Genomic DNA, 15,093 nt, shown 5'->3' on the forward strand with positions numbered 1-15,093 from the left:
TCCTGCCTGGGGGAGGTGTTAGCATCTCCACCCAGTGCAGGCTTTGTTACTGGCCTCAGAGTGACAAAGGCACTCTCCCCATGGGGCCAGCAACATGTCTCTGGTGTGGCAGGCTGCTGGAACTAGTCAGCCTACACAGACAGTCGGTTAAGTTTCAGGGGGCACCTCTAAGGTGCCCTCTGGGGTGTATTTTACAATAAAATGTACACTGGCATCAGTGTGCATTTATTGTGCTGAGAAGTTTGATACCAAACTTCCCAGTTTTCAGTGTAGCCATTATGGTGCTGTGGAGTTCGTGTTTGACAGACTCCCAGACCATATACTCTTATGGCTACCCTGCACTTACAATGTCTAAGGTTTTGTTTAGACACTGTAGGGGTACCATGCTCATGCACTGGTACCCTCACCTATGGTATAGTGCACCCGGCCTTAGGGCTGTAAGGCCTGCTAGAGGGGTGTCTTACCTATACTGCATAGGCAGTGAGAGGCTGGCATGGCACCCTGAGGGGAGTGCCATGTCGACTTACTCGTTTTGTCCTCACTAGCACACACAAGCTGGCAAGCAGGGTGTCTGTGCTGAGTGAGAGGTCTCCAGGGTGGCATAAGACATGCTGCAGCCCTTAGAGACCTTCCTTGGCATCAGGGCCCTTGGTACTAGAAGTACCAGTTACAAGGGACTTATCTGGATGCCAGGGTCTGCCAATTGTGGATACAAAAGTACAGGTTAGGGAAAGAACACTGGTGCTGGGGCCTGGTTAGCAGGCCTCAGCACACTTTCAATTGTAAACATAGCATCAGCAAAGGCAAAAAGTCAGGGGGCAACCATGCCAAGGAGGCATTTCCTTACAGGTGGCCATCTGGGAGAGGTGGCGATCAGAGGTCATTGGTCTCCAGCAGAGTCCGGGCTCCATATCAACTTGTTGGAGCTTCGGGCGATCCGACTAGCATTCAAAGCATTTCTTCCTATTGTGAAAGGGAAGGTTGCGCAGGTGTTCACGGACAACACCACCACAATGTGGTACTGAAACAAGCATGGCGGTGTGGGGTCGTGGACCCTTTGTCAAGAGGCTATGCGTCTCTGGCCATGGCTGGAAGAGGCTATGCGTCTCTGGCCATGGCTGGAACAGCAGGGCATAACCCTGGTGGTTCAACACCTGGCAGATTCTCTGAATGCCGAGACGGACAAACTCAGCCGAAAATGCTCAGCGGAGCACGAATGGTATCTCGATGCGGAGGTGGCGCAAGGACTATTTGATCAGTGGGGAGAGCCTTGGTTAGATCTGTTCGCCTCCGTAGAGAACGTGCAATGTCAGCAGTTCTGTGCGTTGGGGTTTCCAAGGGGCTACCGCTAGGTGACACTTCGTCGCAAGTGGAGTTCAGGCCTCCTCTACGCCTTTCCGCCCATAGCACTTCTGCCCAGAGTGCTCAAGAAAATCAAGAACGACTGGGCCCAAGTAATCCTAGTGGCTCCAGATTCGACACGGAGAGTCTGGTATCCAGAGCTTCTCAAAATGAGCATCAGTCCTGCAATCATCAGGTTGCCTCTTCGGGAGGATCTTCTGTTGCAGCTGCAGGGGAAGGTTCTTCACCCGAACCTGTTAACTTTGCAACTTCGTGCGTGGAGGTTGAGCGACGACAGTTGATGGTTTATGACCTCCCTTCCAAAGTCTGTGATGTCATTCTGGCAGCCAGGCATGCCTCTACTAAGTCGATTTACACCTGCCGGTGGAAACGTTTTGTTTCTTTTTGTACAGAGAAGTCTATTGATCCTCTTTTTTTCCTCTTTCAAATATCCTTTTGTTTATTCTATCTCTTGCCCAAAAGGGTTCCTCTTTAGGGACCCTTAAGGGCTATCTTGCTGCCTTATCGGCTTTTCTACGCTTGCCCGATCAACCATCTTTGTTCAAGTCTCCTATAGTACAAAGATTTTTGAAAGGGCTTGTGCATTTGTTACCACCTGTGCCTTTTGTCATGCCTCAGTGGAATCTTAATTGTGTTTTTACCTCCCTGATGTGTGCTCCTTTTGAGCCCTTACATAACTGTCTTCTCCGGCTGTTCACTATTAAAACAGCGTTTTTGGTGGCAATTACATCTGCCAGGAGAGTGAGTGAGCTGCAGGCTTCATCTTCAAAACCACTGTATCTCATGATATAACCTGACAAGGTAGTATTAAGTCGTGCCTCTTTCCTCCCCAAGGCGGTGACCCCTTTCCATCTGGGTCAAAATATCACCCTGCCCACCTTCTTTGCACCACTGCATCTTTCTACGGAAGAGGGGTGTCTTAATCGGCTTGACCCAAAAAGAGCATTACCTTTCTACCTTGACCGCACAAGAGAGTTCCGGGTGGGCGACCAACTCTTTGTGGGATACATTGGTACAAAGAAGGGTCGGGCAGTACAGAAACAGTCCATTTCGCGCTGGGTCGTTCTCTGTATAAAAATCTCCTACGCTTTGGCCAAGAAGCAGCCTCTAGAGCAGGGGTACTCGAAAACATTTTCCCAGGGGCCAAAATGTTTGGTCTGTGACTTGCCTGGGGACCGCTTTGATGCCAGGGAGGTGGCGGTGGGGTGACTAGGGGGATTGGTGGCAAGGTAGGTGTAGGGGAAGCAAAGGATATACATCTAGTGGCTGAAATAAACAATGGGAAACCAGAAAACCTGTGAATGAATCCCGGCTTACCCACTTTTCCAAATTGTGTGATCCTAGGCAATTGATTAGTGTCACTTTTTCTGCATTATCACATTTAAGATGACCTCGAAATACATGATTCATGGTGTGCGCTGCAAAAAAAACTGCTTCTATGTTTGATATAAATAACTAAAATGTTTATGGGTGGCCTGGGTTCCTATCATACATAAAGTGCACATACCAAGTGACTTGCCTCTTTAATTTACTATCGGTGTTCTCAGGGTAAGAGAAATAATTGTTTCCAAATTTATGTTTGAAAACTATCACTTTAAAAGGAATAAATCTCAATGCACTGATAAAATAAATTGTACTAAGGCGAAAACGTTCTGCATGTTAACTAAATACACTTAATATTGAAGAGACTGTCTTAGTTTTACACTTATGCTGCAAGATGTCTTTAAACATGAAGGCATTTCTAAAGTCAAGGGCAGGAGTCCCTAGTAACTTCCTTTAACACCAATTAAGTTTGAAATAAATGATTGTGTGTGCATTTAATATTTGTTAGTGCGAGTCGAGCAAACAGCTGCCCAGTGCTCCTGTTGCCCCAGGGGCCGCATGAGGCCCGCGGGCCGTACTTTGAGTATCCTTGCTCTAGAGGGCTTGAGGGCTCACTCTACCAGAGGGAAAGCTGCTACCACTGCGTTAGCTTGGGGTGTGCTGGTGATTGACATCTGTCAAGCAGCAGCATGAGCTTCCTTGCACATGTTTGCAAGACACTTCTGCCTGGATAGCCAGGTAAGAAGGGAGGGGCATTTTGCTTGCTCAATCCTGAAGGACTTCCTAGTAAAAAATATATCCTTCAGACCCACCGCCAGGGATTATAGCTTGGGTATCTATTCTAAGGTAAGGAATCTGCAGCTAGAAGTCTCTATCAGATTAACAAGTTACTTACCTTCGGTAAAGAATTATCTGGTAGAGACTCTCTCGCTGCAGATTCTTACACCCACCCAAGCCACGCAGGGTACTGCTTAGCAGAAAACTCCAGATTTGAAGCTGACGCCAGGGAATTCTAAGGTAAGGAATCTGCAGCTAGATAGTCTCTACCAGATAATTTATTACCGAAGGTAAGTAACTTGTTCGTCTAAACAAGGATTAACCAGATAGATAGTAAAGTGTATTCTAACTTGTTATCTTAACGCTAAAAGGCAACTATTAGTAACTCCTAAAGCACATTCTACTAGAAATAAAGAAGCTTCAATGGCATTCTTAGGAAATATACCAATGACCGATATATGCAAATCAGCCACTTGGTCCACACCACACACATTTACTAAACACTGCTGTGTGGATGTACTGTCTCGCCAACAAGCAAATGTTAGTCAAGCTGTGTTTAAAACACTATTTCAAACTACTCCTACAGGCTAGCCACCGCTTATTTTAGGAGGGGATTGCTTCTCAGTCTATGCAAAGCATACACATGCCAGCAAACGGAAAATGTCACTTACCCAGTAGACATCGGTTTGTGGCATGTAGTGCTGCAGTCACGTGGGTCCTCCCCAAAAGCCTGTAGCCGTTGTAATACTTTGTATAGACATTGCATGGACATCTTTTCTTACTATATATGTACATATATTTCTTCACTCCTTACTTCACCCTCCTGCGGGGAAAACAATGCCCATGCGCACTATCACAGAGAAGAGGAGTCACTCGATCTTGTGACTCGAAAAAGCTTCTTCAAAGAAAAACAACTTGTAACACTCCGAGCCCAACACTAGATGGCGGACTTATGCAAAGCATGTGAATCTGCAGCACTACATACCACAAACAGATGTCTGCTGGTTAAGTTATATTTTGATATGTATCATTTGTTTTACTCCACCATCAATTCTTACTTAAATAATTTAATGGATCTATTTCTTCGTGGTATTTGTTGAGGGTAATGGTATATGCCCATATTAACCAAGTCTCCTCACCGAGAATTTGTACTCTTCCCCCATCACTGTGTTGAATTGCTGCTGGTTAGCAATCCACTTGATAGAGGGATTTAGAGATCTGATTTCAGTTTATTTGCACAACGTTGATTGTAATTTAAAGAATTAGGCTATAGAATACTGTACTTTAATTCACCTGTCATCAAATGTTGACCAAGTGTGTCCTCCTGTTATGCATTATTTTAGCTTTGTCTTGAGCTACTTAATGCATTTTAAGCTGTTTTTGTAAGGAATGATTGTGCTGGCCATTACAACAAATCAACTGAGCTCAAATGCAGGGTTTACCTGAAGCCTTTTAGCACGAATACATAATCCTTAGGTCAACAATAAATGTTTAAATGATTTTTGTTTTAGATTTCTATGGTGCTGCTGAGCTGGATGTTACTTTTTGTTTTCTCCCTGATTTTCGTGCCTTAAAGTGACCTAGATTTTTTTAATTAATGTATCCGATGTCCTTTTACAGCTGGATGTGTAGAAGCTGGAGAGAATGTAACAAACACGACTTACGTGTTCTCAAGAAAGAATCTTAAAAGGTACAGTATCATTCTGCACACTTCAAGAAACTTACTTGCATTTAGTGCATTTGTCTAAATAGATATTTTGTTTTCCTCTTTAGGCCGATAGCTCATCTGCCCTGTCCCGGCAAAGCAACACTAGCAGTTCGTTGCTGTCCGGTGTACTTTGAGCTGAGACCAACAATTAATGCAGGTATACCGCGCATTTAGATACATAACAGACGTATGTCTCAATACTCACAAAGGTTGTTTTTTCTAAAATATTTACCCAAAATATAAGTTCACTGTATACTTAAAATATGACTGACCTTTGCTTTTGAACATCATAAAAGATCACAATTTTTTTTATTTTTTTAAAGATTATAAATGGGCAATGGCAATTTGTTTTGCTTTAGTAAGGAGAAGATTAGTGCTGAGTGGGTTCTGATTAAATAGTCTTGCTACGCACAGGATTTGAAAAATACGCTTGTCCTTTGATTCCCTTAAACCAGTTTTTCCTGTCCGTTGACCACAAAGGGATACATTCTAAAAAAGACAGACAAAATCTATATCTTGGTGTGCACCAAAACATCCGGAGGAGATTGTGACATCAATGTATCACACATTAAATACTGTATTTAACATTTTTCATTCATATAGTAAACATTGTTTTCACTGATCGCCTTAGCTACTTTGGGATCACTTGATATTTTGTCTGATTTAATCTATTCACTAGTGTTTTCGGCTGTGCCACATGTGAAATGTTCTCTCATGGATGGCCAGGTTATGATTTTGCAATCAAGATCTTACTTGTTTAAATGCTTTGCCATTTCAAAAATTTTTTTGCACAATTTGTGTTTTTCATGCCCTGTTTCAGGCGGTATTTGTTCATTTTAGGAATTGTTTTCTCCTTAGATGACTCTCAGAAGCAGCCCCAGGGGCTACTAAACCTGCCATATCGTATGGTGTTTGCAGTTGCTTCGGAAGATGCTGTACTTTTCTACGACACCCAGCAGTTGTTTCCCTTCGGTTACATAGCAAATGTCCATTATCATACTCTTAGTGATATTTCATGGTAAGGCATATTCCAAGTAGGATTGGGTATCATCTGTGATCATTTACTCCAGTGTTTCAATTTCTTGCTTAACTTTCACATCAGTGGGTGTTGGATAGTATTTATTGCTTTAACACTGATTTGCTAATACGTTTTAAACATTTTTTTGTTTTTAACAGGTCTAGGGACGGAACGTTCTTGGCTGTCTCCTCGACAGATGGTTATTGCTCTTTCGTGACATTTGATCAAGATGAGCTCGGCACGCCTTTAAAAGAGAAGCCTGTGTTGGATGTGAAGACTCCATCTGTAGTGGAAAGGAAAATAAGAAAAGTTCAAGTGAGCCGGACTGCTTCGCCAACCCCTCGACCAATTGATGGTACTCCAATAGGCAGAGTCTTGGATCCAAACAGCCCAGGGACTCCTCTGCAGCCAAGAATAATTGATGTCTCTTCAGCCAACAAAGACACTCCTTCAACTCCTGTTAGCATCAAAGTAGTTCCAGCGACTCCCACGATGGAGGAGAAAAAGACTGCACCATTATCTGGAACAAACAAAGCAGTTAATCCAAGAAGGATACCCCTTAACACTCTGTCTTCGTGGAGCAAACCAAGTACGCCATCACCAAGGTATGTGCTGTGGTTTGTTTTTTAGATGCCATCATAAGATCTGATAATTACTATGTTCGTAATGTGTGGCTGTAGAAACACATGCGTCGCATACTCCTGCCATCATTTATTAGTCTTGGATGGACAATTACAACTTGTTTTTCTCCTCTGAAGTGTTTTAAGTCCCAGGGTCTTGGGCGACTTTATCTGGTTGTGGATGTGCATGGGCACCAAATCCATTGTTGTTTTTCTCTGCCATCTGGTTTGGACATTATTCAGAATGCTCCTGGCCTAGACAAGTTTGTCTGTTCACGTTGTGGCCTTGGACTTGTTGCCCTCCATTCTGTGCAAGAAGACTTCAACAAGCTGTGCCGCTTTAATTCCTTAAGCCCTTTGTCCTGCAGCCATGCCTCTTGGGGCCCTTAGGACCACCGTGTGCTCCATACTACCCTTGGGAGAATGAGCACTAGAGGTAATGGAACAAGCGCCCTTCAAGAAATGCCTGTGGCGCCATTCTAAATCTTGGGTTGACCTCTACAGTCTATCTTTGCCTCTTTCCAAACCATGATGAGCCATTGTCGCTGTTCGGCATTCCGCAACAAGAGACTGTCAGTGTCAAGACTGATGGTGGGCCCCCATTAGGATGGCCAAATCCTCTTCAGTAACAGCAGTTATCTTCGGCGAAGCCGATCCACTTGGTCCTGAGGAGGAAGCTTTGGGTGAATTACTTGATCTCCCAGCACACCAGCCAAGTTCTCAGTTCGACTCAGATGTCTGTCAGGTAATGAGGAATTTCTGCATGATGAACGGGGATCCCACGACGCATCATTGACCTTTGCAAGCTCTGGACCATGCTTGAAGATCACACCTCGCATGAGTACTCTTTACAAAGGTACCAATCTTACGCACGTCACACTGAGCGCTGCCCCTGTGGTGCATGCATGTTGAGCCCAGTACAAAAGCCGCACCCACTTTTGGGTGCGCCACTGTCCTTAGGTGCTGGTCAACACCAAAGCAAGGCCTTTGAGCAGTTAAAAGGTCACTCCCGGGCCATTCTCAAGTCTGAGGACGCTTGTCGTCACCAAATCCTCAAACCAGTCCATTATTAAAGCCAAAAATCCTGTTAGCCCTGAAGCAGCTGCCGTCTGCACCAAATACCCCTTTAGATGAGAGGCGTTCTGTTCTCGATGCAGAGGAAAACTCCATCTGCGAGAGGCTGCAGCAGGAGCTGGATGAGACCGAAGGATCGCTATCCACCCAAGCACAGCCAATATCTCTACCTCGAAGACCCTGCCAAAAAAACGCAGCTTTCCTTTGAGGAGGCTTTACCATCGGACATTCCTATGCCACTCTTGCCTGCACAGAGGCCCAAAGGCAAAGTTACTGCTCTGCCTTTGCCACAACCTTCTCCTCCAGCACCTTCTCCATCTGAACCTCCATGTCACCTGTACCCTCCACCACAGTTGACCTCCCCTCATGTGCCTTCATCTCGGCGTCCCCAAAGTCCTACTCTGATACTGGCATTCCTAGCCCTTATTTCCAGGCCACGGACTTTGCCACAGCCTTCCTGGGTACTCCAGGAGATCTGGGAGTATTAAGACGTAGACCCTCACAGACCCCAATTTAGAACACGTCCCAGTCATGGCCTTCCCACCAAATTACACCACAGGTAACTACAGCGTCCAACATGTGGCCACCTACCATAAAGTAGAGCTATACACCACCCCTGAGAAAGATGACTTATTGGATCCCTCTCAGACAGACCACTCAGTACAGTACCTCGAATTCTCAAGGGGCTGCCACTGAGATTTTTCGAGATCTGACAAAATCTCGAATGGGGACACTGCATATTGAAAATAACTATAAACTGATGCCCTGTGAATCACCTATCACTCAACTTGTCCTGTTCTTCCCATCCCCCCTCAGCCACCACCATTCTTTGTTCCCAAGATTCATTAATGGTTACTGCGCTAGAAAGAACAGCTGCCTAGGCCATTGGGGAAACTGTGCCTCGTGACAAGGAGAGCAAGCAGATTGATACTGTGGGGAAGAGAGTAGTGGTGGGTACGGTCACATCGACATTTCATTAAGTCTCCTTTCTCAATACGATAAACCCCACTCAGAGGAAATGAAGGGGCTCCTTCAGTATCTCCCTCTCCAGTATCATAAAATAGGGAAAGAGCTAGTTGAGGAAGGCAAGGTTATTTCCAGTGGAACTATCTGGTGTGCACTGGATGTGCCAGATACTGCTACCAGTGGTGTGAACACCTCCGTCAGCATCATTCCTAGCTCGGCATGTCCAGCTTCAAGCCTGCCTTTCGATGGCAAGCACCTATTTGGACTGTGGGTTGACGCCATGCTCAAAAAGATCAAGGAGGACACAACCTCCAAAGCAATGGGTGCCCTTCAGTTTCTGCCTGGCAGGAGCTTCTTGTGCAGGCTGCAAGCTGGAGGCAGCTCAAAAGTCTCTTCCCAGATCAAACAGTCTTAACATCAGCAGCAACAAGGTTTTTACCCGCAGGGTATTGGGAATTCATCCAAGGCTTGTTTGGAGGGAATGGTGCCACTGTCTGAGGTAGAGGCGTCCCTAGTTAGGGAGCCTTTACCTCCAACAACTGACTTGCCCCAGATCTCCCCCAATTACGCAGGTTGTGGGGGGGGGTCGGGGGGAGTGCAGGATGCATCTCAATTTGCTGCAAGAGTAGGTTCAGGTGCTCCTATTCAATGGTGCTGTTAGGCCAGTGCCCCATCAACACAAGGGCAAAGATGTCGACTCCCTATACTTACTCTCTCAAGAAGGGCACATCTCTGACTAATCGCCTGCCTCCATCCACCCAACAGATAACATTGTCACATTTCACATGGTCAACCTACAGGATGTCATACTTGCTGCAGCAGGGTGACCTCATGGCCACACTTGACCTGAGATGCCTCCTTTCACATCTCAGTCCATCCTGCTCATTGGCACCACCTTCAATGCAAGGTAAGTCGTTGACACTACCGGTTCAAGGTTCTACCCTTTGGGTTCACCATGGCCCCTAAGGTCTTTTCCAAGTGCTTAGCAGTTGTAGTTACTCACCTCAGGAGGGAAGGAACTTGCGTCTTCCCTTACCATGATGACTAGCTGATCAAGAGCACAAGCAGACACGAATGCCTGGCCCACACCTAGGCTGTAATCTCCCTTATCGGCAGTCTGGAGTTCACAGTAAATGCCACAAAATCACCCTTTGAACCACTCCAAATTCAGCCTCTCCTGGGTCCATACTGAACCTGAACTTAGTTGTGGGCAAAGTAGTCCCAAGTCCCCCAAATGGTACAAGCATTACAGCAGATTCTCCCTCTTTTCAGCCACTCAATCCACTTCAAGCCAGCACAATGATGTGCTTTGTGGGAATGATGGCTTAATGCATTGCCATAGTGGCCCACACCAGACTCCCTATGCACCTGCTTCAGGAGTGCCTCTCAATCCAGTGGCTACAATTGGAGGGTCAATAAGAGCTAGTGTTGGTAAGGGCCAGCACCCATAGTCTCGGGAAGGGGAAACAGCAACACTGTTGCCAGCAGACTCGGTTATGCAAGTGACCATTACTATGGATGCATCTCCAGTTGGCTAGGAAGCTCAATTCAGCAGTATGACAGTCCAGTGTCTGTGGCCGCATCATCAGAGGGGAGATTCCACATCATCCACTTGAACTGTAGCCATCCATCCAGCTCCCAGAGCCTTTCCTCAACAGATTCAAGGTACAGACAACATAACCACCATTTCTGCCTACAAAAGCAAGCAGGCACACACTCCCCTCAGCTGTCTGCCCTAGTGCAGCAAATCTGGCTCTGGGCCATCCATCACCAAGTTAAACTTCTTGCAGAGTATCTTCTGGCGTGGACAGCGACTTAACAGACCTGATGAGCACGAGTGGGCACTCCAACCTTAGATCGTACTCCCCTATTTTCAGAAGTGGGGCACCCCGTACATTGACCTTTTCGCCACACATAAAAACAGAAAATGCCCAAATTTGACAGGTTTCTACATCTCCAGTCCGCTGGCAATGCTCTGTGGATGAATTGGTCTTGGATCTTTGTTTACGCTTTTCATCCTCTCCCACTGATTTCTTATGTAGTCAGGAAGCTCAGGCAAACATCCCTCACCCTTACCCTGGTGGCTCCAGTATGACAGACAACCATGGTTCTAGACCCTTCTAGAAATGTCACTCACCCATTATGTGAGAAGCTTCCAAACAGACTGAACCTTCTCTCACACAACCATGGCATAGTCAGACATGCAGACCCTGGACAGCTCAGCCTGGTGATTTGGCTCCTGAGGTCCTAGTTACGTTACCTTGACCTACTGCAAGAGTGCTCGGACTTACTTGTGGAACCCTGTAGGCCCACTACATACACCTGCTATGCTGCTAAATGGAAGCATTTTGTCCCATACTGCTCTCCAAAGTATATAAACCCTCAACACCTATGGAGCCAAACATTTGCTACCGCCTCCACTTAGTCAGGGATAGGCCACACTTCAATTCACTTACACTTGGCCACTAATGCTCCATATTTGCAAAACAGGGAAATCTCTTCTTGCTTTAAAATTCCTGTAATCAAAGCTTTTGTGGAGGGACTTAAACGTGTTATTCCACCAAGGGTTCTTTCAACCGCTGTATGGAATCTCAATATTGTCATCACCATACTTGTGGGGCACCCTTTGAGCCACTGCATTCATGCCCTTTACAGTTCCTGTACTGGAAGGTTGTCTTCCTGGTAGTCACAACGTCTCACTGGTATATTAGTGAACTACTGGCCCTCACATTGCTGGGACCTTTAATTCAGGTATGTTGTGACAGAGTGGTTATTAGGACCAATCCAAAATGCTTAGCCAGGGTGGTCTCCTCATTCCCCCCTAACCAGACAATTAAGCGCCCATTCATTTTTCCATGTTCAAACTCCATAGCTGAAAGGGTACGACGTGCACCACATCCTTTTTGCAAATGCAATAATGTTAGTGGCTTTTTCACACCCTTAAGGAGGTCAGGCTGTTTATAAGGCATGCATTGCCAGGTGAATTGTCAAATGCATCCAAACCTGTTACGCTAAAGTAGCATGAACCCTACTTTCACGCCCAGAGCCACACTCCACACACAAGGGCTACTGCATCCTTCATTGGAAACACACTTGTTGCAGATATTTGTAAAGCTGCCATGTGGACGTTCAAAACCTATTCACAATGCGTTATTGCTTGGACATTTTTGCATTGTGGCAAGATACAGTTAGACTGTTCTCAGGGCTCTGTTTCAGACCTCCGCGCCATCCACTTGGAAGCCACCACCTAGGGGAGTACTGCTTTACAGTCCATGCTTTGAAGTATAGCAAGTTGTAATTGTCTGAGCCCAACACACTAGATGGCAGGAGTATGCAGGGCATGTGAATCTACACCCCTAAATGCCACGAACAGATGCTTACAGGGTGTGTAACATAATCCGATCTTAATGAGCTTTTGCTGCATTTCATCCTTTGTATCAGCAGATGCTCTGTACTACTGGGCCTTCTTAATTACATTTTTAAGTATATTTTCGTAGAAGAGTTCCTGCATCTGCTGCAAAGATTTGGGCATCAAATGCTAAACTTGTACCTCTGAGTTTGTTTTTGTGATAATAAAGAAATAGCCCTGAAAAGAGTGTGAAAAACATACTTAGCTTGGACGAAGTAATTTAAACCACCAGGCACATTACGTTCTCATCATGACTGAGCACAATTGATAAGTCTTCAAGTATACCTTGATTACCTAAATTTTTAATTGCAGTAAATTCGACGTTATTTACACTTAGTGTTGTGTAACATTTGAGTTTCTGTTTTTGGCTTTTTCCCCATTAGAAGAATGCACTTCTTTGTTCCACTTCTCTGGTTCATCTCATTTCTGATAGCACATCAGTTGCAAATACCAGTCAAAGTTGATTAAAAAAAAAAAAAGGCTAATGTTGTTAATCAAAAATGTGTGGTCAACAAATGAATAGAATTTGTAATTGCAATCCAGACAGGACCTGTACCCTAATGGCTACAGTTGCTCCTCAACCAGGATGCAAACAACTGTGTGCGCATTTCAGCAATTATCATTCTTTGGACTCGAACTTGTAGAAAGGAATCCATATAGCAATTTGTTCTCAAATGTCAGTAATTGATAATAGTGAGGGCTTAATATATTACATATTAAGAACAAACTGGCCTATCCTTTAGATGCTTAGATGAGTTTGATTTTATTGATGGTGGAAATCTGCAGCCCGAGTCTGACGCTGTCCTTTAGCTCTTTGGACAAACATGCAGCCAACTGGGTCCCTTACCTCTTAGTTGGGTGCAGGATAGGATGTTGCAAACGTATAGGGCCATTTTCCTACTAGGTGTTTCATTTGACGTGTTTTTATAAAATCAAGTGTGCATTTCAGTGGGAAATCTTTTTCAGTGGTATTGAGCGTATCTTTCTAGTTCAGTTTTAGTAGATCCCACCCATAACACAATCTGAAATGTGTTGTACAACTTACACATAACATTTGGATTAAAACAATTTGAGGAATCTGAAACATAAGGGAGGACCCAGTTGCCAGTTTACCATGACTCCGACTCATCACATGGCCTTGCTGGGGGGCGTAGCTTTTGAGATCACTGGTTAAAATAAGCATCTGGTACAGAAGACTATATTTGGTAGAGTGTCAGACGCTTATGAATCAGTTTTATTTGCTTCAATCTGCTTTTTGGAGTCTAATTCCATTTAAATGCTTTTTATTGAGATTGTTTATATTTCTAGTTTTTGCTCTTTAGCTGTACCACCTTCCCCATGGCTCATTGTTTCCATGCTGACTCTTCAACAGATGCCTTTCCTCTGCAGGTTGTGTTCCTGGCTCCTAAGCATCGATCTACTTATCAGGAATACCATGTAAATGCGAAAGGCTCAAAGAAATAATTTCCCTGCCCACCTAGCTAATGTTCTGAAGTATTGAGCCAGATTGAAATCCTGTGGGTGTGAGGAAATGTGGTGCATCTTATTGTGTGGTTGTGCAACCTCCCTGTTTAATACACTTACCAACCCCTTTAGGACCCTTGGGTTTCATTTGCCAAACAATTAACTCAATCGTGGCTAGCTCTGAGCAGCCAGGCCTACACAAAGGAACACGTGTAAACAATTGAAATTGAAGAAGAAATTAGACAGTGCAATCAATTAGTCACTTTAGGTGACAAACTCCGGTTGGGAGCCAGTCAGGCGGACCAGCGGTGTCCTCAAACATTGCCCTCAGCAAGAGAAGCAGTCTTCAGTCAGTTACTGGCACTTTTATCTTTAGCTGGGCTTTCCTATTGAAGTGGTCCAGATACAAGGGCTGAATGATCTTGTGGATGCAATGCAGTTGCCAGGGGTCTTGCCGAGACTTCTCCTCATCCCATGATGGGGGGTGAGCTGGTTCTGGTCACAGGGTCAATTTCCCTGGAAGTCACTCAGTGCTGGCACTGGACTACTAGTGCCCAGTACTGCTCTGTGACCATTCTTTCCTGGGTCATTAACTCGACCTATGATGGTTCCAGCTGCACTCCAAGGACACTTCTTGGCTCAGCAAACTTGTGTGCAACTTTGTGTGTTGGATCCTGGTGGTGCACTACAGTGGTTGGTGGTGCTTTGAATATTTTGGGCTGTAAACTTGCCACTGCAGGCCTCTCAGCTGTTGTGTCCCTGTGCTGTGAACAGGAGGCCAGCTGTCTGACCCTTGGAGTCTTTTGGCTTGGCAGGGCTCTGGAGGGGACTTCTTAACCCCTTTGCTGCCAAGCCTTTTTCCCCTCAGGTGCCAGGCCTTTTTTTGGCTATTTGTGGCAGTTCACACTTAGACCCTAACCTTTTGTCCACATAAGCTACCCATGCCAAATTTGTGTCCTTTTTTCCCCCCAACATCGTAGGTATTCTAGAGGTACCCAGAGTTTGTGGGTTCCCCTGAGGAGACCAAGAAATTAGCCAAAATACAGCTAAAATATATATTTTTAAAAAGTGGGGGGGAAAGGGCTGCCCGAAGGCGGCTTGTGGTTTTCCCCTGAATGGCATCAACAAAGGGTTTGCGGTGCTAAAATCACCATCTTCACAGCTTTCAGAAACAGGCAGACTTGAATCAGTAAACCACATTTTTCAACACAATTTTGGCATTTTAATGGGACATACCCCATTTTTACTATTTATTGTGCTTCTAGCCTCCTTACAGTTAGTGACAGAAATGGGTGTGAAACCAATGCTGGATCCCGAACAGCGAAACATTTCTGACAAGTAGACAAAATTCTGAATTTAGCAAGGGGTAATT

The 15,093-nt window shown here is 45.1% G+C and overlaps 1 protein-coding gene across 1 annotated transcript in view; it reads left to right on the forward strand.

The window, feature by feature from the left end:
- The window catches only part of CHAF1B (chromatin assembly factor 1 subunit B), a 216,343-nt gene that overhangs the window by 184,161 nt on the left and 17,089 nt on the right, over positions 1-15,093 (forward strand). Inside the window, exons 9-12 of the mRNA XM_069202533.1 lie at positions 5,083-5,152; positions 5,236-5,327; positions 6,029-6,188; positions 6,347-6,793. Of these exons, the coding sequence (XP_069058634.1) occupies positions 5,083-5,152; positions 5,236-5,327; positions 6,029-6,188; positions 6,347-6,793 (769 nt within the window). The remainder of the gene's footprint in view (positions 1-5,082; positions 5,153-5,235; positions 5,328-6,028; positions 6,189-6,346; positions 6,794-15,093) is intronic.

Source organism: Pleurodeles waltl, chromosome 8 (genome assembly GCF_031143425.1).
Source record: "Pleurodeles waltl isolate 20211129_DDA chromosome 8, aPleWal1.hap1.20221129, whole genome shotgun sequence".
Taxonomy (NCBI): domain Eukaryota; kingdom Metazoa; phylum Chordata; class Amphibia; order Caudata; family Salamandridae; genus Pleurodeles; species Pleurodeles waltl.